At 37.3% G+C, this 22,590-nt stretch overlaps 2 protein-coding genes across 4 annotated transcripts in view; one reads left to right on the plus strand and one right to left on the minus strand.

Annotated features, from left to right (window-relative positions):
* The window catches only part of UGGT2 (UDP-glucose glycoprotein glucosyltransferase 2), an 82,623-nt gene extending 70,984 nt beyond the window's left edge, over nucleotides 1–11,639 (plus strand). For both annotated transcript variants that reach the window (XM_015627395.3, XM_015627404.3), the window contains 8 exons: nucleotides 883–981; nucleotides 2,153–2,237; nucleotides 2,650–2,832; nucleotides 4,076–4,236; nucleotides 4,552–4,666; nucleotides 7,488–7,604; nucleotides 8,578–8,722; nucleotides 9,622–11,639. In XM_015627395.3, the coding sequence (XP_015482881.1) occupies nucleotides 883–981; nucleotides 2,153–2,237; nucleotides 2,650–2,832; nucleotides 4,076–4,236; nucleotides 4,552–4,666; nucleotides 7,488–7,604; nucleotides 8,578–8,722; nucleotides 9,622–9,644 (928 nt within the window). In that variant the 3' untranslated portion in view covers nucleotides 9,645–11,639. The remainder of the gene's footprint in view (nucleotides 1–882; nucleotides 982–2,152; nucleotides 2,238–2,649; nucleotides 2,833–4,075; nucleotides 4,237–4,551; nucleotides 4,667–7,487; nucleotides 7,605–8,577; nucleotides 8,723–9,621) is intronic.
* Nucleotides 11,640–12,897: 1,258 nt separating this feature from the next.
* DNAJC3 (DnaJ heat shock protein family (Hsp40) member C3) overlaps nucleotides 12,898–22,590 on the minus strand; it is a 30,471-nt gene continuing 20,778 nt past the window's right edge. For both annotated transcript variants that reach the window (XM_015627440.3, XM_033514086.1), the window contains 5 exons: nucleotides 22,042–22,147; nucleotides 21,824–21,944; nucleotides 17,958–18,090; nucleotides 17,060–17,208; nucleotides 12,898–16,628 (listed from right to left, as the gene is read on the minus strand). In XM_015627440.3, the coding sequence (XP_015482926.1) occupies nucleotides 16,471–16,628; nucleotides 17,060–17,208; nucleotides 17,958–18,090; nucleotides 21,824–21,944; nucleotides 22,042–22,147 (667 nt within the window). In that variant the 3' untranslated portion in view covers nucleotides 12,898–16,470. The remainder of the gene's footprint in view (nucleotides 16,629–17,059; nucleotides 17,209–17,957; nucleotides 18,091–21,823; nucleotides 21,945–22,041; nucleotides 22,148–22,590) is intronic.

The following is a 22,590-nucleotide window of genomic DNA, read 5'->3' on the forward strand; positions in this document are numbered from 1 at the left end:
TCTGAAGCAGTGCCTGAGGGAGACTGCAGTCACCATCCCTTGCCTCTGTGTGCTGGAAGGCACGTGATTAAAAACCAGTCCTGGTAGACTTTGGTATTCAACACAAGCAAAGAATGCTGTGCAGCAGAAACAGAAACCTCTGTGCAATGTACCTCAAATACACAGGTTAGCTTATAGGGAGATAAATCAGAGTAATCCGAAGAATTCAACAAGTGTTACAAAAAACACTGGGAAATCCTGTCACCACAGACCTCTGAAGGTTGAGTATTCAGGGAAAGGCTACAATTCTTCAACCTTGCAATTTGCTGTTGGGGTGCACTGGGCTAAATATGTGATTTGGCCTTGTGTGGCCATCTTTTTCTTATGCTCAGTCTGTATTTTAGAGGATATATTCAGTTTAACTACCTATGGGGCTGTGCAGACTTCCTTCACTTCCAGAATATACATGGGTTGTTCTGTTGTAGAATGCATGTGGATGAAGCTTGGAAAAGAACTGGTTCTGATTTTAAAAAGTACTAGTTCTCAAGATACCCAGATCCTGTATTTCTGATTTTTTAATTATTTTTTTTTTTACTTTGATAAAACATGGAATTCTTGTCAAATTTCAGTTCTGTTTGAATGGAAAAGCTGGAGAGTGCCAGTTGTTTTTGTATTGCCATTGTTTGTCCTGAGTGACTGGGTATGACATTTTGCTCCCAAAAGGTTGTGGTATCATAGGTGTGTGCAGTGGAAGTAGAATGTAAGTGTATTTGTTTACTGCAGGACGTGTATTTCTTTTGTGTATATTTGTATTTTTGATTCTCTGTGAGCTTAATGATAATTTTGTAGGATTTTTTTTCTGCTGAATGTTTATTTTATATAATTATTTATAATAATTCTTAGATTTTCAGAAGAAACTCCAACAGATGAGAAGGAAAAGAAAAGTGATATTCTTAACATTTTTTCTGTTGCTTCAGGCCATTTGTATGAGCGTTTTTTAAGGTAAGGAAAGGTAAAAGGAGAAACAAGGATTTCATAGCAATACTCTACATTTTCTTAGTATAAACTAAGCAACCTAAAGAAACTGACTTTTTAAACAACATCCAAATAAATTTTCAAAACAAAGAAAAGTTGTATACAGTGAGGACTAAATTAATCTTTAAGAACAAAGTGATTCAACTTATAGATGTTCAAAAATACCATTATCCTTTGAAGACAGAAAATGTCTTTCATGTGTGAAGTAAAAACACAAAAGATGAAGTTCAGCCCCTCTGTATAAAGACAAAAGAAAGTAACTTCATTAGAGTTGTATCTATTTGTGTTTAGTTCAGACTGGATTTACTACATGCACGTGTGGCCTTATTTATCTCAGGGTCCTTTCAATGAGCAGTGATTGCTGTTATGGAATTCTTGCAGTGTTTCCTGATCTTTTCACAACCATCTCTCTTACTTTTTCTGATTTGAGCACTGGTTTAGTGATTTGATTGCTGAGTCATCTGAAGTTTGAGCATCGTTTCTTTCCTTCAGCCTGCAACCACCTTCATAAAGGGCAAGACATTTTTATTTTAAAGGAAAAAAAGTTATCTTAAAACATCCTACCTGCTGTTTTGTCTTATTTTTGAGTTCATTATGCCTTGATTTCTACGGCAGCTTTGACCTCTTGTAAGTTTGTAAGGCACTGCTTATCTGTCTGGTTGCACCAAACAAAGGCCACAATAATGAAAAAGAATTGAACCCAAAATAGTGATTCTTACAGTTATTCAGGGTTTTCAGAAGAGGATCTGACTTGAACTTTGCTTTTTTTCTTTTCAGCAGCCTATTAAACTCAACCAATAAATTCTAAGATAAGTTATTTCAGTAGCCAAGTTAATATAAGGCACTAACCATTATTCTAATTTTGTCAGGCACTTCTCCTAGAATAAAACATGTTAATAGATCCACTTTTGAAATTGTTCCTTTTACTATTGCTTAGGCAATCTGGATCAAATAAGGCCATCTCAACGTGCCCTTGAACACATGCTGTTTAAAGCTTTTAATTAGAAGTAGATAAAAATTTCAACTTAAATTGGGTTAAAGAAATTATAGTTAGAGAGTTTTAGTATTTTCTAAGTTCAGTTGAAATTAAATGACCTGTGTGTATTTGTTTGTTTAATGTAGACTTATATTTCCACAGAATTATGATGCTTTCTGTCCTGCGTCATACCAAAACACCAGTTAAATTTTGGTTTCTGAAAAACTATCTCTCCCCAACATTTAAGGTAGGAGGAACATTATCCTCTTTTTTTTTTCTTAAAATTTTAAGTAATTTTTTTTAAATTGCAATTGACTAATTATGTAATTCAAATTTAATTTTCACAATGGAAAATAATCCCTGAATCTATTAAATACCAGTGATAGGTATAAGGTTCTTCTCTTCTGAAACATGAAGCCTACTGATAAATTATAATTTATTCTCTTCTGATAGTCTCCAGGAGCTTGCATGAAATGCTATTTCTGTTGGTATAGCTGAGGATTGTGCTAAAACTAAGGGATCATTTTAAAACAATAAATTATGTAGTCAGTAAGGCCAGCACAGCTGCAGCTGCATTGGAGCATTCATTCCTTTTCCTTTTGAGTCCTTGTGTGTCTCATGTATGTGGACCTGAGCTCTTCTTTTTGCTCTTCTTCTAGGATGTAATTCCTCACATGGCTAAAAAGTATGGGTTCAAGTATGAGCTGGTCCAGTATAAGTGGCCCCGCTGGCTTTACCAACAGACAGAAAAACAAAGAATTATCTGGGGCTACAAAATTCTTTTCTTGGATGTTCTTTTCCCTTTGGCCGTGGATAAAATAATATTTGTCGATGCTGACCAGGTAAGAAAAAATAATGGCATATAGCTGTGTGAGGAATTTGGGCTTAAATTGATCCAGTTTCATTCTCCGTGGCCATTTTATTTAGATGTTGGTCTCAAAAAACTGCTGCAGTTGTACAAACAGAACCAGTGCTGTTGCAGAATGTAAATGTAAATGTAAATTTTACTTGTCTTCAGTCATGTGGACATTGAGTTTCCCTACACTGAGTTGTCCTAAATTGTCTGGGTGGAGAGAAAGGCACCTGGAGAGATGTGTGTGATTGTAAAGGCATTTCACTGAAAGCATATTTGAGTGATTCCATCTCTGGGCTGATTGTGAGAGTTCTCCACTATGGCCAGTGTCTGAGGTGATTTGGAGCATTTCTAGATGGCTGAAATTCTCCAAGATTAATCCTATCTTTATTTTAAATTTGCATGCATTCCTTTATTCGGGAATGAACATTGTATAATGTACTGAAAGGCAAAGTGCTGTCTCAGGTGAAGAACTGAAGAGTTTATCACGAGGTTATTAAAAACCTTAAGACAATTCTGATTTATTTTGATCCTTTTCCAAAGCTTGAGAATAAATTAAATTTAGTTGTAGCAATGCAGACTGCAGCTCTCTGCAATTTCATCTGGATACACCATCTGGGAACAGAGGTTGTCTGTCCTAACTACTATAAGGACTTCTCTGTGCTCCCAAATTGCTAAAACTTTTCTTTATCACTGGTAAATTAGATAAGTGGGGCTTGATGGAAGAAGGATTGATTAGCAAATAAAGGGCACTTGTGAAATGTCATTAAAACCTCTTTTTGAAAGTACTTTACCATTAGATAAAAGGATTTTTCAAATGATGCAATAATTTTGGAGTGCCCAAGTTTGGTAACAAATAAGGAGGATTCTTTACAAGGGACATGATTGGTAGATTTCAAAAGTTATGTTTTTTAATTAAGGAATTTTATATTGTGCAAGCAGAAACACTGGTCTGTGAAATAAAAAAAAAATACTGTCAGTTTTAATATAATTTACTCAATAAATGTGTTACACAGATGGTCACTGTTAATAATATAATAAAAAATAATACATAATATTTTTCTTGAACAATAATTTGGTAGATATCTCCCAGTGGAACAGTTTTTCTATAACCTACTGTTGTAGCATCTGAGGGTTTTTTTTAATTAAAATTAAACACTGTAAAGCCTGCTGCAATACCTACCCTCATAGAAACACTACTAAATTATAAAAATGAACATATTCTTGTTTAGATTGTGAGAAGTGACCTGAAAGAACTCAGAGACCTAGACCTAAATGGAGCTCCCTATGGATACACTCCTTTCTGTGACAGCCGCAGAGAGATGGATGGGTACCGCTTCTGGAAATCGGGATACTGGGCTTCACACCTCGGGAAAAGGAAATACCATATTAGGTAGGACAACCCCTTACACACTTCTTGTGCAGTTTGTGAATTTGATTAAAATCTAGGTGTTGGTGTTGATCACTGAGGCATTCAAGAGCCAGTCTCAGTAAGAGATGAATAAGGCAGGAGTTCTGATGACATATTGATTTCACCATTTTATGGTAGTTTCAGCCACTTAGTAAAGAAAAATATTCCTTCAGGATGGGAACATGTTTTACTTTCTTGTTACTTTTATTACTGTTATCTAAAAGAAGGTGAAACACTCCCCCCCCGCCCCACCCCCCGAAATCTTACTCCCTTTTTTAAATCTTTTGTTCCTTTTAGTGCCTTGTATGTTGTGGACCTGAAGAAGTTCAGGAAGATTGCAGCTGGAGACAGGCTTCGGGGCCAGTACCAGGCTCTTAGTCAGGACCCAAACAGTCTGTCAAATCTAGATCAGGTATATATGGCTTTGAGCATTTTTGGGTTTATTTTCTTGATCTTTCTCAGTATCTATGGAGTATCTTGTATCTCAACATAAATGTTACATAATTCCAAAACTATTTGCCATTTTCTACTGGTTTTGCCCATTTCCAGGAGTGCATCTGAGCAGAGTTCGGAAAACTGAACACTGATGACTATTTTTAATTTAAAAAAATGAGGAAAAACCCCAACTTACAAGACTTTTCAGCTTTATTTGTAGTTGTTCTGTGTGCATTTATGTTTTTTCTGATGATAACTCTATATTCTGATAATGGTAATTATATTCTTGTTTAAAAATAGTTTATTTCCTTTTTCTTCTTTTTTTTCCATTAACGTAAATTAAATTTTCTTTTGTAAGTTAACTGCAAATGTACTCTGGTGGTTGCTGAACATGGTCACCCTGGGGTGGCTGGAGTTTGTCTCACGTTGAGTGAACCTCAGAAGGCTTCATAACTGAAATTGTCCCTACTTTTGGTGTTTTCCTTGTGAAATTACTAAAGCACAGAAGATTTTTACCTGCCTCTAGCAGCAACAGGATCCCATGGTAGCAAAGCCCACATTGCTCAGTGCCTTTCCACACCCCTGTTCTGCAAGCAAGTTTCTGTCTTACATAAGGACATTATTGCCATTTGCATTTTTTTTTCCCAGAAATTAAATTTGAAAATAGCAGTTGTTACAATACTGGACAAAGAAAAGTGGAAATACAGCTACACTAAAATCTCAGACTAGACTGGACACCTGGAGCTGAAGCAGCCTGTATCTGTATGTTAAGAGCAAAAGGCTGATATAACAGCAGCAGAGTTCACATTTTCCTGGACAACAGAATGGATTACTGGCCCTGATGACACATGCAGAGTCCTGATGTGATAGAGCTGTGTGTTCTCCAAACACAGTCTTACCCATGTACAAGGTGTCTTTCAGAAAGACCTTTTCTGAAGTTACAGGGTTTCAACTATAACACTGGTTTTCAGAAAATTGCTTTTATCTAAAGTTCTCAAAATATTAAAACTTCTCATTTTAAGATAGTTTTATTTCCAATTATAGCTTTAATACATGAGAGCATGTATCTCATGTAAGCCTATTGGATCAAATCAAAAGCCACTTAAGGACCAGATGTTAAGGTAGCTAAAACTTGGCAGAATGGAATTGGAACTACTTTGGAAAGTGAATATTTAAAAGTAACGTTTTCATCATAATCTGGTTTGATTGTATTGATAGGAACTACTTGCTAACTTCATTGCTACTTCTTACACAAAATACAGAAATACTCCTGGAAATACAAACCACAGTGCATGTATTTGAGAGCTGGAGAGCTTTCATCTACCAATAAGGATGCATTATAGCTCTTCTATTACTATTTTCATTTTAAATACCTGTCTGGAGTGCTCACTGCCCTTTTCAATGAAGCAGCAATCTCAGCTGTCTGCTAATCTGCCGGCAGTGCCATCTTCATGGGTGGTAGTTAAGGTCCTTAAACCACAAAAGAGAAGTAGATAGAAGGGGAAATGGTGAATTTAAATGCCAAGGAGAATAAGTATAGAACTCCTAGGGAGAAAAAAATTACACATCATAAAAACTAGACTTCCAGTACAGTAATTTTGTTCAGCAGGTTTTTTGTATTCATTCTTTTTTTTTTAATTTACTTTAAATCCTGAAACTAACAGCTGACTTTCTACTTTTTACTGCATGTAACAATTTTTAAATTCACAGCTTCTAAAAGTACTGTAGCAACTCAGGAATTGTGATTTCATTTGGAAAGTCAGAGAGGCACAACAGAATACAAGTCTCTCCTCTTTTGGAATTGGAGATAAACCATTCCAAATGGTGATAAACTATCTTCCAAAAATTACACTTTTTTTTTTAAAAAAAAAAAGCATTCCAATGAATGTTGAATATCTTGGCTCTCCATATGCTTATATTTGATGTAATTTTTCAGTACTTATGTCTATATTTGAATTAAATTACCCATCTTTCATAATGCAGCAATATGGGCTATTTTATTCTTTCATGTTAAGCAATGTGAATTGGCAAAATAAGATGTGACTAATACTTGACACTAATACTGACATTTCTTCTAAAATATAATGTAGGAGTTGCACACGTGAGGGAGCTTATAAATGGATGTACCAGTTATTGCCCCTGGTGTTTGTAACTCTGGCCAGAGTAGGTGCAGCAAGTGACTGCCTGAGGCCTTTCTTATTTATAAACAGTGTTCCCTGCATTCAGCCAGGTCTTTGTTCAGAGTTTTCATGATGAGACTACCTATGCAATAAAGGTAAAAAAAAACCAAAAACAGAAGTGAAGTAAGGAACATGACCAGAATAGCAGTTAAAGCTTTTCCTTCTCAAGCTCATGTTTTTGGAATCCATTTTCCTAGAAGTTATCTCAGTTTAGAGTAGTGGCATAATCCCGTGTTATATGTTTTTTGAGTTAGGGTGCTTTTTTTTCAAATTTAAAGAATGGAAAGCTGGTTTGAGTTTTGCTTTTAGAAGTATTTATGGTATGACAGGCAGTATCTGAACCAGGGGTATGAGACAGAAGTACTGCTTATGTCAAGCTAAGGGACAACAGATGTAAGGACCAGAAAAAATTGCTTGACAGATGAGAGGTGAAACTGGCCATCAAAATGAGCATGAATAAGTATTGAATCTACTTGGAAAAGAGCTAGGTGAGCCCTTAGAAGAAAATGTAAGAACAATTTGCAGAAATGGTAATAGCAAAAGTACTTTTAAATAGCAGCTTGATAATCGCTTACATTACATTCAATGCTAATATATGATTCTACAAAATGTGTGCAGGATCTTCCCAATAATATGATTCATCAAGTAGCCATTAAGTCTCTCCCTCAGGAGTGGCTTTGGTGTGAAACCTGGTGCGATGATAAATCCAAGAAAAAGGCTAAAACAATAGACCTGGTGAGTTGATCCTGACTTAAATGAGTTGTACAGATTAACAACTTTGCTGTGATTTCTGGGGCTTTTCAGGTTAAGTGTGTGTCATGTCATGAAGGCAGCCTTGCTGAAAAGTACTGCAACATTCCATCCCTTCCCCTGAAACATTTTCTCCTCTGAGACTTTCCCAACTTGCTCTGTACCAAATCTGCCTAAATTGAAGGCAAAAACTGTACTAAATTAAGTGATGTTGTCTCTTAACCAGATGGGATTAAGGCTCTTCATGCCCATACATGTATTTTCCTTACAATTTCTCCATAGCCAAGTAACTGGAACTGTGAGGAAGTGCTGTTGCTTGGCTCTGTGGGCTGCTGTCATTCTCCCCACATAGAAGGTTCCTTGAGAACCTTAACATTATCATGGTTTTCTTGGTGTGGTTCATTGCTATAAACAGGAGATAAAGCAAAGTTTTAAAAGTATAATGCTCAGGACACTATCCAAGTTTAGAAAGAAGAAAAATTTCTATACTGTCTATACTATACTTCTATTCTTTCTTTGGGAATAGAAGCAGAGACAAAAATATTTTTCCTGTCATTATTACCCCCACCCAATTTTTCCCCCCATTTAGATTTTTTGACAACACACACACACTATTTGTGATGCTTTAGATACAATTTGAAAGAAAAACAGTTTTGTATGTAAATAGTTTTGTTTTCTTTGTGTCTTTACAGTTGTTAGAATGAGTTTGTGCTCTAAAGACAGGTGCTCTCTGTTCAAAACCCACTTCAGGTTCAGTTTCAATGTGCCAATGTCAATCTTGCCATTTAGTCTAAATCTTGGTCTTAATCTAAATCTTAGTAGTCTTGTGCCAGCCATGTCTGTGCTATACTTACAGTCAGCAAAAAGAAAAGTATTTACAATTCATTTGAGCTAAATTCTCTGAAAAGGTGTTATTTCCACATTTGCTTTGTTTACATCTAATGTTTTAAACTTTCAGTGCAACAATCCCCAAACCAAAGAACCAAAACTAAAGGCTGCTGCCCGGATAGTTCCTGAATGGGTTGATTATGACTCTGAGATCCAAAACTTAATACAGCAGATTGAAAGAGAGAGGAAAAATCTAACATCATTATTTCAAAAAGGTAATTTACATGCATATTCAGCTGTTAGCTTTTAAAAATTAAATATTAGTCTAGTTGAAATTGAGATTGGGGTCAGTAGGCACAAATCTTTTATTTGTGTAATTTCCCTTTTTCTTAGAGAAATGGTGTGGGGATTGACAGCTGTGTGATGCCTCTTTACACAGGAGTTTTGCGGACAGGACAAAACCTCTTGTTTCATGCCAGAATCTAAGAGAAAGCTCAGTGGTGTCCTTTTCCTGGACCTTGAACACAACCAATAGTCACACATAATTTTAGCCACAAATATTAAATAAAGCACATTAGCTTAGACTTCACTTGGATTATCTAAAGCTCATTAAGCAGTAGAGAACTGAGAATTAATTTGCCTCTGCATCTCTCAGTCTAGGCTTACCTATCCAGGCCTTTTTGCACTAGACTAAATTCTATTTTAGTTAGTCTAGGGGTGGGTTTTTGGTTTCTTTGTTTGTTTGGGGTTTTTTTCAACTAAAATTGTTTTAAACTGAATTAGTTAAATAGCATGAAAAACCCAGACAAACAAAACCCAAAACAACCAAACACACATACAGGACTCCCAATAAGACTTGACTTCTTGGACTAATGTGAAACAAAATGAAAAGATGACCTCGGCTCTCAGTGTCTAAGAAAAAACTTAGCAGATAAATATTTTAAAGTCTTAAGTGGAGGAACAAATTCACTTTTCCTTATAAAGAATTCTTAGTGGGTTTTGTTCTTTGTGAAAGCTTCTGGTCAGCTTGTAGCAAGGCTCCAAAAATGAAGTTCATGTTGCTGAACTGACTGATTAGCAGGAAGAGGAAAGTAAAGGGCTTTTTTCACATCTTACAAAGCCAGGCACTGTCTTTATGTAACTATTCTGTGTATTTTTCCCCCTTTGGTTACAGCTCTCAAGCACGATGAACTCTAGCACAGCCTGTGACCAGAAATGGTGACAGCTCCAGCGTCTTCTGGGAAGGACTGAATGGAATTTACAGCTGTTACATTGACACTATTTGCAACATTCTTTAATGTAAAGTCAAATATTTTATAACTTAAAGTGCTATTTAAAACATTTTAAATGCAATAAAAAAATGAGAGCTATACAGGTACCTGGGAGTTTGGGTTGTTTTAACTGGTATAGAGCTGCTTTCCCAATGGCTTTGGCTTTTCTTTTCCTTCTTTAAAGTACAGATTGCCCAGAGGACTGGAATATGAAGATGTGTTCAGCATTGTCAGTCTGGGAGGACACACACATTAAATATGTACTTGAAAACTGTTTTGTGCATATTTCATGCATTAGGCTACTGTGTTTAAATATCAAAAATTTTGGTTATATGCCCATAGTTTTGTCTCTCAAAAAATGCTGTGGTCACAAGAAAGAATTCCATAAAAAATAAGATGTCTAATTTAGACAAAGATAACTCCATGTGGAACCTAAAGCAAGGAATAACACTCTTCATTTATTATGCAGGATTGCTGCACTCTTACAGATTTTTAAAACTAATTTTTGATTCTTAGGCTCCTTTTGGTCACTTAAATAGTGTGTGATAAAATTTCGTTATGGTTTTGGTTGAGGTGATTTTCCAGCCAGCATACATTGCATCAGAAGGTCAGTAAGTGAAAGCTGCTTCTACTCACTTTTGATGATCCTCATCCTGTTTATAACTGAAAATAAAATAATAAAATATGTGAGTATTTTTTTTACTTTATCAGTGGTGTCTCCTGTAATTTTCTAAACCTGTACTCACAAAACTGTTGCTTTAATGGGATACTGACATTTTGATCCCACAAAAATTGCAGTGAAAAGTTCTTGCAATACACGTTATTTGAAAATGGGGAATTTGTTTCTTAAAGTGAAATCTAGTGCCTTAAATACAGACCCTGTTGTTCAGGCTGTGCTGGTTTCAAAATGGGATTGGATGAGACCACACATTCTTTTAAGTCTTCCAGTTTAAATGCTTGAAATTATAAAAGACCAGGTAATTTGCACTGAATGGGTGAATCAGTAAGGATTGCACATTATTTCCTTAGCAAATAATTGAATAAACAATAAGAAATTAAGCAGATTTTGTATCCATTGTCATTGTCCTTGGCTGGTGGTTATTTACAGTTTCTTACTGTAAGAGCAAATAGTTAAAATCACATATTGCTGATATATTTCAAGCCTTACTACTAAGGAATGTAAGAGATGCAGATTTTTTTATGGCTCTTAATATTTCCTGCAGTTTTACCTTCATGTATTTTGAAGAGTTTTTAACATGTCACATACAGATTTTTAAATGTCTTCCTTTGTATGAAGTACCCAATGGATTATTCCCTGTGTAACCCAATAGCAAAAGTCAGTAATGCCTAATGTCAGTTCTCTTTATGTCTGTCCCATTTCAGTGCAGGAGCTGTTTTGTCATGCTTTTTCTCTTAATTACTTCAAGATATCATGCAGCAAGTCAAACATACTTGAACATAAACTTTAAGTTGATTTTTTGTATCATAGAGATGGACTTTAGCAGCTGCCTATGCACCGTTAGTATAAATTTCATGCACAACAAGGAAGTAACTGATTTCCCATAGCAAAGGACAAAACCCCCCTACCGTAATTTAACTGTTTGCTGCATTATTTTATTTCGTTTTAAAAATATTTTTCTGAGCTTATACTTCCATCCTGCTGCCTGACCCTGCAGCAGCATTTCACATGGCTCTGCCTTGGTATTCTAAGCTTGAAGCATATATTGGAAAATTTGCTTTAGGACAGAAGTTAAAGGTTCTTCAAGAAACCTTAGTTCTCTAATTATGATTATCTGTGTGAGAACATTATGCAGTATAAAAAGTGGATAATTCATGTTCATTTTCTCTGTAGCATCTTGTTCTTTTTAAAATTGGATTACCTTTACTGGCTTTGAAAAAATAAATAGTTCTTTAAATACTGTCTCCTTGAGATTGCTTAAATTATTAGAATTTTATAAATGTAATTTGCTGGAGATATTTTGAAGATGTAAAAGGTTTCATACGATTTTCTACAGTGTTTTATATATTTGTACAAAATCTTCGAGTGTTTTTTTTCCTGCATAATACTACTTACAAAGAAAGCTCTTTTTTTGAGACATACAATACTTTATAAAATAAGAAAGGTCACACATATTTTTAAAGATTTCTTTAAGGCAGCACTTTGAGGCATTAGCATGTCATTATGTTGTTAATACTAAATCCATGGATTGCCTATGTTGTACAAAATATTAAAAGGTATCACTGGAGAAAAAAAGGATTATTTTCTCTTCTCCCTTTTTGTATTACACAATAACCATTCCTTTTGTATTCCTTTGTGTAACACAATAACCTACTTGGTTAAAAGAGCCAAAGGAAAAAAAACCAGCAGCAAGTCCTCAACTGTCTTTCATCTATAGAAAGTGTATTTGCAGGGAAGCAACAGCAGTGTTCAAAACAAGGCCTCTGCTGTGAGCTGAGGTGTGGAGATGCAGAGAGAGCTTTTTTTTATTTCCAGTCTGTATGCTCTGCCCTGTGAAAGGGAAGAAAACACATCCTGGTTTAGAGTATTGCCAAAACACGGTGCAACTCAGTAAATAAGCAAAAGAATATTTGAACTATTCAAATGAAAGGTTTTTACAATTTATATTCCTATTACAGTATCTTTTCTATGTCTTGATCTTCTTGAGATCAGCTGGTAAGTTTAATAGAAAATTAACAAACCAGACATTAGTGCAGTATTGTTTATGAGCCAGAGCCTAAGTATTAAAAATATTTCTCAGTAAGGTTCCTTTTAACCCATTCCCTAAATCAAGTACTTGCCTTCAGTCTGAGACTTCATGGAATCACAAGACACACAGGCTGGAATGACCTCAAGAATCAGCTGGTCCAGCCTTCTTTGGCAAAAGCACAGTGCTGGCACCCAGTCAGGCAAATCTTAGTGTCCAGCATTGGGGAATCCAGCATTTCCCAGGGATATTCCAAGGGCTGGTTGTTCTCACCGTGAAATCAGCACTCTACACAGCTTCTACAATTGCTGTAGTTGACTTCTGTACATCCAAGGTTCTCCTGCACACAGAATGTGGCTGCTTCCTCCTCTCATCTCCTGCCTGCAGAAGTGCCCTGTGCATTTCTGCACAGCTCCAGCTTCAAACCTGAAAAGCAGGGTGAGGAAAGAATGGAACACAAATACACAGCAGTGCTTTCTTGTCATCATAAATATCTTTATTGTGAAAAATACCATAAAATAATTCCCACAGTTCTAGTAAAAACAGTTCTTGCTTTGTAGGTTTATGATTCCATATAAAGACATTTTATAATTTGAAACATTTGATAAATCTCTGGCTAGCTTTACTTATCCTTCTTAAAACATTGAACTGCTACTTAGTGATTTGCTGAGGGGAAAAAAAAAAATTATTCTCCCATTTATTTTGTTACGGCTTTATGGATAAAAGTGTGTATTACAGAGCAAACAATACCTTACAATAAGGCACTTTTAAATACAACTAACCTGCTATGCTATCCTGGCTAGTTTCCAGCAAAGCTCCTATAAATCACAGCCCTAAACAGAAGAATAATTCTTGTTCCAAACACTAGTCTGAAAACTGAAATGATAATAAGCATTAAGGTTTGGGTTTTTAAAAAAAAAAATGTAAGCTAACACATTTTCTGCATATGTCACAAGTTTGAGCTCTTCAGTTTGTAATTCACTTTGAATCTCTTTTAATACTGATCAATTATTCTATCAATATTTTACCAAATAAAATATGCTCCCTCCACCCCACCTTCATTTTAAAACAAGCTGGAAGCAAATTTATTGAAACTAAAAGAACTCCACAGAGAAAGTTTGCATCTACATACAGGCCAATGACAGGAACGATGCTTGATGCACATCTCATGGTTGATAAACTACCGAGAGATTTACTTCAATGTTCAGTTACTGAACATTATTGCACTACAGCCACCCACGAATAAATAAAAAGGCGAGTTCAGCTTCCGTGCGTGTTGCCTGCATCATTAACACTCAGCGTGGTACCAGCGCTTCATTTTCCAGAGTCATGTCAGGAAACGCAGTGCTGGAGCTGGAGAGCCTTGCAACGTAAATGGTTTCTTTTTAACACAACTTTGTCTTTGTTTCCAGAACACCTCAATGCCCTTCAAAACAGCACCAGGGTGGTAACACTTCTTGTGAACAGCAGCTGCTCAATCCCAGGAAAGCCTTGTTCTCCACTGTCGCTTTTGCTATTGTTTCTGAGAATCTGTCTTCCAACGGAAGGAATCTATAAACAGCAATCCCGCATTAATTATCTTCTTTCTTCTACTGACTACATTCAAGCCTTTTTGTTCTTAAAATGTAATTTTCCCATTCCCATTCATTCATTTTCAAAATGCACACGGTCCTTTTTGTTCCTGAACGCTCCTGGCCTACAGCAGCACTGTCCCACTGCCTTGGAGAAACTAACCCACACTGTTCCAACATCAGTGGCTTGTATGAAGAATTTACTCATGAGGGAACATCTTATTCCTTCTCTAGACAAAAAAAAAAAAAAATTAAACCCCAGGAAAGAATTCTCTCAGCTTGAGCTTTTAAAGCTGCACAAGGGCAGTCCTTTGAAAGAGGACTTAGTCCCAGCAGCCCCCTGGCACACAAGCACAGCTGTCTGTAGTCTTTACTGTGACTTCCCAGAGCCCAGCCACGCCTGCATGTACAAAATTGGGCACATTGCTCACATTGCTCATTCAACACTCATTTAAAAGCAGCCCCTGCTGTCATGAACAAGGCAATACAAAAGTGTTCCAATGGCTCACTCACAACCCCAGGGTTAGCACAGCTGGGTCAAGCTCACCCCTCAGAGCACAGGGCTGACAAGAGCCACAAGAGGACAGGACAGCCACCCTTCACAGCTACCTGCCCTGCTTTAGGTACTGCAAGCAAGCAGCAGGTGCACAGAGGCCAAGCCCAGAGGCAGCAGGTTCCTCACTGTGCAATCAGCTCTTGTGTCTGAGCCCCAGCCCCTGAGAGCTGTGCCAGCCTCAACTGCTCTGAACAGCCCTAAGCATCTCCACCAGTTCAAGCAAAAACATTTCCAATAGGTCACAAGCACAAGTTGAACTTGAAAAAAGTCATTCAACTTAGTGAACATCCAACACTGGAGTTTTAACAGGCTGCTGTGGTGGTTTTGTACCACCACAAACCATTAGAAAGCACCACACAAGCTCCTCAGTTTGAAGATAAATTTGTGAACACTGACCTTTAAATTGCTGTTGAAAAACATTTTACAAAGCCACATGGTCTTGCAATTATGTTGGTGAAGTACTTGAGGCAGGAGCCAGGGGTTCTGTTTCAACAGCAACTTCATCTACAGTAACAACCCCCTCCCTTTCAGACTGAAGGCCTTATTTGCTAATTTCATTTGTTTTACTGAGGCTGGTTAGGTTTTCAAGTGCCAGTAGTTGAAGCGAGAGAAGATTCCTATCAACTGATTATTGTTTTCCAGTTAAAACCCAATCAAGAGAACACTGATGAACTGTAATTCTTGCATTCCAAGAAAATGGCTGCTGATGAAACTCAGTAATTATGTCACTAATTATGACAGATGCAGTTACAGAATGAGAAGACTCCTCATTCCTACCAGCTGCAGCCCTGGTAACACCACACAGCGCATTCACACGACTCCACCAACTACACCAAACCCATTTTAAGTACGTGCATATAGAAGGAAAGTTAAAAACAGACTTTTGGCTAGTGGGAAGTGAGTCCCTCTTTGCACACAGCTGTCTCTGCAGTACCGATGCTGTTACACAAATCATAAAATTACTACAATTTCATTTTGTACTGACTCCCTGTTGCATCACCCAGCAGAACTGAAGTTACATTACAGGGTAAGGCTGGAGTTAATATCACATTCCTGCAGTACACACACATCACAACCTGTCTCAGTTCTGACTTTTTGTACAGAACCAACAAACTGCTGCAGAGTCAGGGAAATGTCACATCAAATTTTCTGCTCAAATCTCAAGCAGATATTTGTGTTAAAGTGCAAACTACTCAAAAACTGTACCTAAACAAACACCCAAAATTACATTCAGAAAAGAAATGTTTTGAAAAACAAGTCTTTCCCCCCACCCCCACCTCACTGCTGACAATTCCACCAAGGAAATCACCCCAGTTAATTTCAGGTTAGTGAACAACAAAGTGAACAGGTATTTCAGATACAGTTACTCCCAAGCACTCTGTCCAGAGCAATTGTTGGGACTGGTTCAGCACACAGCCTCTTCCCCACCTCTGGCACACCAATCCAGCAGGTGGTCACTTGGGTTTCCTCTTAGAAATACTGGGAGATGGATCATTCTGCTGAGCACAACCAACAGTTTGTTAACATAGAGACTACTGTAACTACCCTTGCCATGTTTATTAGGCCCCAATCCAGAAAAATATTTACATGCATTTTTATCTTTAAGCATATACTTGAGTTCTAAATTTATGTGTTGTCCTAAGTAGCATCTTACTGTTTTTTCCATCCGTAGGAATAAACACATCCTGCACATCCACAGCAAATACATAGGCAGCACAACTCCCATCAGTGTGAGCTTGTCAAGCTCATCACAAACCAAACCAAATGCAAGAAAAAAGGAGCTTTCTTCTAGTGCAGTAAGACTCTGGGTTAAGGACAACAATATAGAAATTAAGATTTTGGGTCTTGAATTGAGAGACTTTTTATTTTTCAATGAATTAAGTAAAAAAACAGCAGCAGCCACCAGAGAGAGTCTTGGCTCTAACTGAAGTGAAATTTGAATGTAAATGGTCCTCCTCCAGAACCAAAGGGGTTGAATCCTTGCCACGTATTCCAGCTCCTGTGGAAAGGGTTGTTGCCACCCTGCTGACTCTCTGCATCCAGTGGGTCCTCTCCCGCATCAAACTTCCGCCTCATTTCTGGAGGAAACAAAACCAAGGTGGAATCATGGCACAGTTAATAACAGAGTTTCCCTGGAGTACTTCAGTTGCTTTTATAATCTAAATGCAGTTTGCAAAAGCACTTGAAGCAGAAGGAGACACACATATCCTTGACATAAGTATATCCAGAGTTAGTCAATCCTAGAAATCTCTACAAGATGTTATCCCTAGAAGAGACCTTAAAAATATAATTTTTATTTGACTTTTAATAAAAGTCACTGAAACACAATAATTAGATTATATCTGACTTCATGCAATAGATTGGACACATGTATTAGTGCACTGCTTTCTCAAGACGGGTAAGGGCAGAAAGAGAAAAAGGGAAGCTGAAATGTTTGTTATGACTTACACTTTGGTTTTGACATTGATGTAAAAAAGTAAGGAAAAACGTGAAGCCACTGCATCATTACCTGGGTCAGTGAGGACTTCTTTAGCAGCTGCAATATCGATGAATTTCTTCTCTGCTTTCTTCTTTTCTTCCTCACTCTGGAAGTTATCAGGGTGCCACTGGGATGCCAGCTTTCTGTAAGCTTTTATGATTTCTTGCTTTCGAGCATTTCTGGGTGGATGAAATTACAGATAACTTCATTTTCTGACTGCTTGTATGCCACACTAATGAAGTTTATTTTAAACACTGAGACACTAATTAAGGGCATCAGGAGAGTTATGAGGTGCTGTTAACCTTCTGCAAGTGGCATTGAAGACTCTTGACACAAAACAAAGGAAACAAGTTACAACGTTAACCAAAAAAGCCTCACTCTCTCACCATCCATATGTTTCTCTTGGAAAGATGCTACTGCCAGTGACTCTGCAGAATATAGTTCTCAGTATGAGGAATTTACCATCAGATGAATAACAAAAAACAGATCAAACTAGTTCACAATTGGAAGGATGACCAATACTATCTCAACTTTGCTTGCTCTTCATTAGTAAAGGGAGCTGTTCAGTAGTCAGTCCTCACAGATTTTTCCAATCTATCACACTATCTGCCACAACTTTTGTTACTTTTTGTAATTCTTGCCAGTCTTAATTTCTTCCCCATTCATATGACTCAGGATCATCTATACTAAGAATTTCTTCCTAAATAATTTATTTCCTCTCTTCCTGCTGTTGTTTTCCCATTCTTTCTAAAGGAATTGTAAAATAAATGCCACTTTACAAGCTGAACACTAAAAATTAGTACATCAAGTGTGAAGATAGCGAGATAGAGAACAAAAATTAACACTCAGCAGAACAAATTCAAGTGATCAGCCCTAGAAGTTTAAATAACCACCTTTCACATCATCATCTCTGGAATTAATAACTTACCTTTTTACTCCCAGGATTTTATAATAATCCCTCTTCTGTGATTGCTTTAGCATTCTCTGGGCACGTTCTAGCCCTTCCCGAATCTGCTGGTCATTTTCACTATTGGCTTGAGCAGTCTCATAGTCTTTAATAGCTTTTATAAAAAAGTTTAAAAAAAATGTTACACAACTCTACAAACTTCCAGTTAAAGAACTCAGCCACCCAACAAACTGAACTTTTGTTATTGCCCATATATAAACAGCAAAGCTTTAATTTCAACTTGACATTTTTTGGGGTTTTTTTTCTAAATTATAAATATCTAATAAAACCTTGGAATAGAGGAAATTCACTTTCACATATGAATTAGGTAATTTCCTCTCTTTAGGTTCATCACACTTGTGGGAAATGAAAGAGAAGGGAGGGTACCAAGTAGGTTGCAACATTCTCTAGACGTTACTGCAGTCACAGGGATTAACATAATGAGTATCTAGGACTAGGATGAGGACACAGAAACCAAGAAGAAAGGTTCAGCAATTAGTACTTGAAAAGCTCACTGCACTTTAGTCCCATATTGTTGTCCAACTGAAGGATGAATTAACCAGAGTTTTTTAATTAACATTCATTCTTCTCCCCCAGTCTGCACTCAATCAACACAACAGAAAGTCTCTTCCTCTTCAGTGACTATAAAGACAGATTTCAGACTACCAGTAAGGTTATATCAGTAAAAGGCAAATAATGGCTTTTTTACACCTCTGCATGCATAATATGCAAACAGTTATATTTTAGTGTTTGGTTTTTTTTTTTAAAAAGGCATGCTCTCACTGCATTTTTCAGGAATGAACGCAAGTGAAGAAATTTTTAAGAAATTTGAGGTCTACCCTTCTTTAAGTAAATTCTATTGTTATTGCAAGTGCTTAAGACACCAAGTTTATATATTCTTTAATATCAAAATGTATCAAGGGAAGCAAGTCTTTAATGAGACTGCTCTTCTTTCACTGTTATAATCCTCAAGGTCTCATTCACAGATCCAAGTCTCTTAGGTTTCTCAAGTTAGACAAAGTACTTGCATCAGATTATTTCCAAGCAGATGCTATTTCTCAGCAGGTGTTACATTTGTTTTTCACTGTTCCTGAGCAAGACAGCAGGAAGTGCTAATGAATTTGTATTACCCAGACATCTGATACCACTGCAATCTTGCTTCAGTTACTGAAAAAAAAAATAATTTCCAAACAGTATTGCCAGAGCCCAAACAATTTCCTAGGCTACTACAAACCAAACAAAATTTCTATTCATTTTCACATCACAGGACACTGCCTTTGCTGCTTAAAGCATTTGGGCTTCTACTGGTATTTTTAATGATTTGTCCAGTCATTAAAAGAAAACCCAAAACAGGAGTGTTCACTAATATGTGCGTTGAATATATGCTAACAAAACTAATAAAAGCAGTGAAAATGCAGGGGTTTCATTATGCTGCTTTACAGCTCCAATAATTGTAAGCCCCACTGAACTTAATCTGCTTCAGGTAATACTAGGAGGGGCTAGCAGAAGAACATCCTGCCAAATGCAGGTCAGTGTTCAGCCTCACTGAGCACCACATCACCTACAGCCCCATTGTGGGAAACCTGCTCGGGGTCAACTACTTGCCATGACAGTATCAGATTTCTTTTCTTATTTTTTAAATTAACTTCCTTATTTAAGGACTGCAAACATTAAGCACAAGGGAAGGTGTTTCAGTGCTGCACACTGCAGAGGGAACGCATCCAGCACACTGAGCAAGTACACATTGCACTTTCTCTTTTTAGTTTTGATGGTACACTCCAGTGAAGGGATTTTCCTCTTTCAGAGAGCTAATTGTTCTCTCCATCTGAGGGGTGAGGGCTGGAAGCAGGTGGTGGAGCAAGATGGCAGCTTCATGACCACGAAAAGTTTGCTATGACTCCAGGAGACTTATTACTAATTCCTAGTATGTCAAGTGAGATGCATAATCAATTTTTTTTAATCACTATTGCTAAAAGCAGTAGTACCTCACAAACAGAAGAGTCACCGCTGCTTCTCACTGGCCTCTATTTCAGAAAGCTTCCTTTCATCCTGCTCCACTACATGAAAGGAACAAATACTTCCCAGTGCCACTTTCAATTTAAGTATTTCAGTCAAATCTCTCATTATTTCAAACAACAATTTTCACCATCTCTCAAAAGGCAATTATATTGTATCCCTAAACAACTTTACTGGCTTTGGTATCTTGCCTGAATTTTTCAAACAGAGACAGATTAGTTCTACATGTGGAATGATGGTAAATTTCCCATCAAACATGAGTAACTGCAGACAATCTACATCCATGCCAAGACTGCTAAGAGAAATAACAGAACCAGTTTATGCTCTTACTGAAACCTCTACAGTAGTAGAGTGGGGAGGAGAAAAAAAAAAGAAAACAGAAACATTTGTATGCTCTGACCAATTTTGAAACAGCAAGGAAGGTTTTTTCCTTTTCTAACAAAACCTGTGCTCTGTATAGACTCCTGTACTTATGAGGTATGCCAGAAATGGAGTCATTAAACATCTGTCTCTGTAGACAAGCCCTGGATCCCATGTGATTATGAAGTAATTAAAACCATTTCATGAGCACAGCTATACATAGTGAACTGCATCTTGAACACTTAACAATAATCACCTTCAAAGTTCTGAATTACAAGTACTTTGAAATTTCCTACCTTTAACAGGAAAATAGGTGCCTCCAGCTTGAAATTTTCTTTGAGGGAAGAATGAGAATCATTTTGCCCCTTTAAGTATAAGACTACAATTTTAATTGCTCTGGTGTTCTCCATGGCAAAGAGAAACCAGCCATCAAAGGATAAATGAGGACACCTCCAGGCAGATGTACATTAATGGGCTGTAATGCTACTGATGGAAGCTCTGCTGGAAGGCAGAGTGTAACGACAACCACCTCACTGCTGTCAAGGGCAGGAGGAAGGCACAGGAGATACTACAGAATCTGGAGAAGCACAGTTCTGCTCTAGCATGGTTCTTCACTTGGAAGCAGGCTAGGCCAAGCCCAGCAGGCACCAGCACAGATCCCAGGTATGTCCTCTCTGCTTCCTCATATCCTGTAACAGGGAGACATTTGTCCTAGCACAAGCCCAGGCTGGCTGTCTGCATCTGTGCAGAACCTTGCTGCAGAACTTTTCTTTCCTCTAATTTGTAACAGTTTAAGTCACCCTCCCCGGAGGTATTTAAAAGTGATGCAGATATGGCACTTGGGGGCATGGTTTAGTGGTGGACTTGGCAATGCTGGGTTAATGGTTGGACTTAAAAATCTTAGAGGTCATTTCTATCACTCCACATAATAGGATACATTGTACAGATACTCCCATGTGGAAAATGCAGCCTCGGGAACAGAATCTCTCTGAGCAACACTACAGAGATCCACAGAGGAGAAGCAAGAGCTGTTACCTACCTCTGCCCTCAGCACATGCTAGGGAATAGAACAGTATTATTTCACAGTGCCATCTCAAGACATGAAAATGGAGCTCTTAAAATGGATTTACATTACCCTAGCTCTAATTACCTTTTACTTCTAAATGCAATTCTCTGACATTGCTGATTATTTAAAATGTCTCTGAGTTGAGTAAGCTGCATCACCTCATAAAACATCCTGAACACAGTCCACTGTTCTAAGGACAACTCTGCTGTAGATAAAACAAGTACATTCCACTTACGCTAATCAAGACAAAATTACCACCAAGTATTTTTGTAAATCTGCAACTACTAGGGCTAATTAAGAATAACATAGCGTAGAATCAAAGTGCATGTTAAAAAAAAAAAGCCTTTGAAACACTGACTACGTTTTAAACATCCACAAAGTATGTGCCAGTGGCATACAAGCATACCTTCTTCATACATGTCTTCTAGCAAATAAGCTTCTGCTCTGTCTTTCAGGGCATTCACGTTGGTTGGTTCCAGCTGCAGAACTTCTGTACAAAGTTTGATGGCTTCTGTAGCCTGCTGATTCTAGAGAGGCAAAAGTAAAACCAAACTCATGTAGTTGTGGGAGTTTTGTTTCATGTTTGTCTTGAAGACATTTGCAGAGGGAGATAAGCAGAATTACCTTTGATAAGCAGTGACAGATCCTTTCTTTGGCACGAGTAGAATAAATTGGGACTTCTGGCTCAGTCTTCATTACAGAATCATATTTACTGATAGCATCTTCATACCTGTTTAAATCATAAAGCATAGTATCATGAAATGTAATCAGTATCTCAGTGTCCTGTGTTTTATTTAAAAACTCTTAAAATTCACAGATTGTCCCATCCTTCTACCAAAGGACCTTCCCTTTAACAGCCTTAAAGGTGAGGTGCAAAACAATAGCATGAAGAAAACTTGCAGGCACTTCAAGAATTACATCCCCATTCCCTTTTCTGTGCTGTGAGATAGAAGAACAGGCACTAGACCTGTCAGGCTTATGTGAAAGATAACGACTGCCATCCCTTAGCATGCATAACCAAGGATCTCCAGATTTGCCTCTTGTCCAGCATGACACTGCATTTCAAAATAAGCATCTCCCCCGCTGATACCTGAAGATGGACTCAGCTCTGTGCTCACAGTAAGAATTCAGACTAGCTGTACACTACAAAAGGTACCTATTCACAGAGGTACA

This window comes from Parus major, chromosome 1 (assembly GCF_001522545.3).
Source record: "Parus major isolate Abel chromosome 1, Parus_major1.1, whole genome shotgun sequence".
In the NCBI taxonomy this organism is placed as follows: domain Eukaryota; kingdom Metazoa; phylum Chordata; class Aves; order Passeriformes; family Paridae; genus Parus; species Parus major.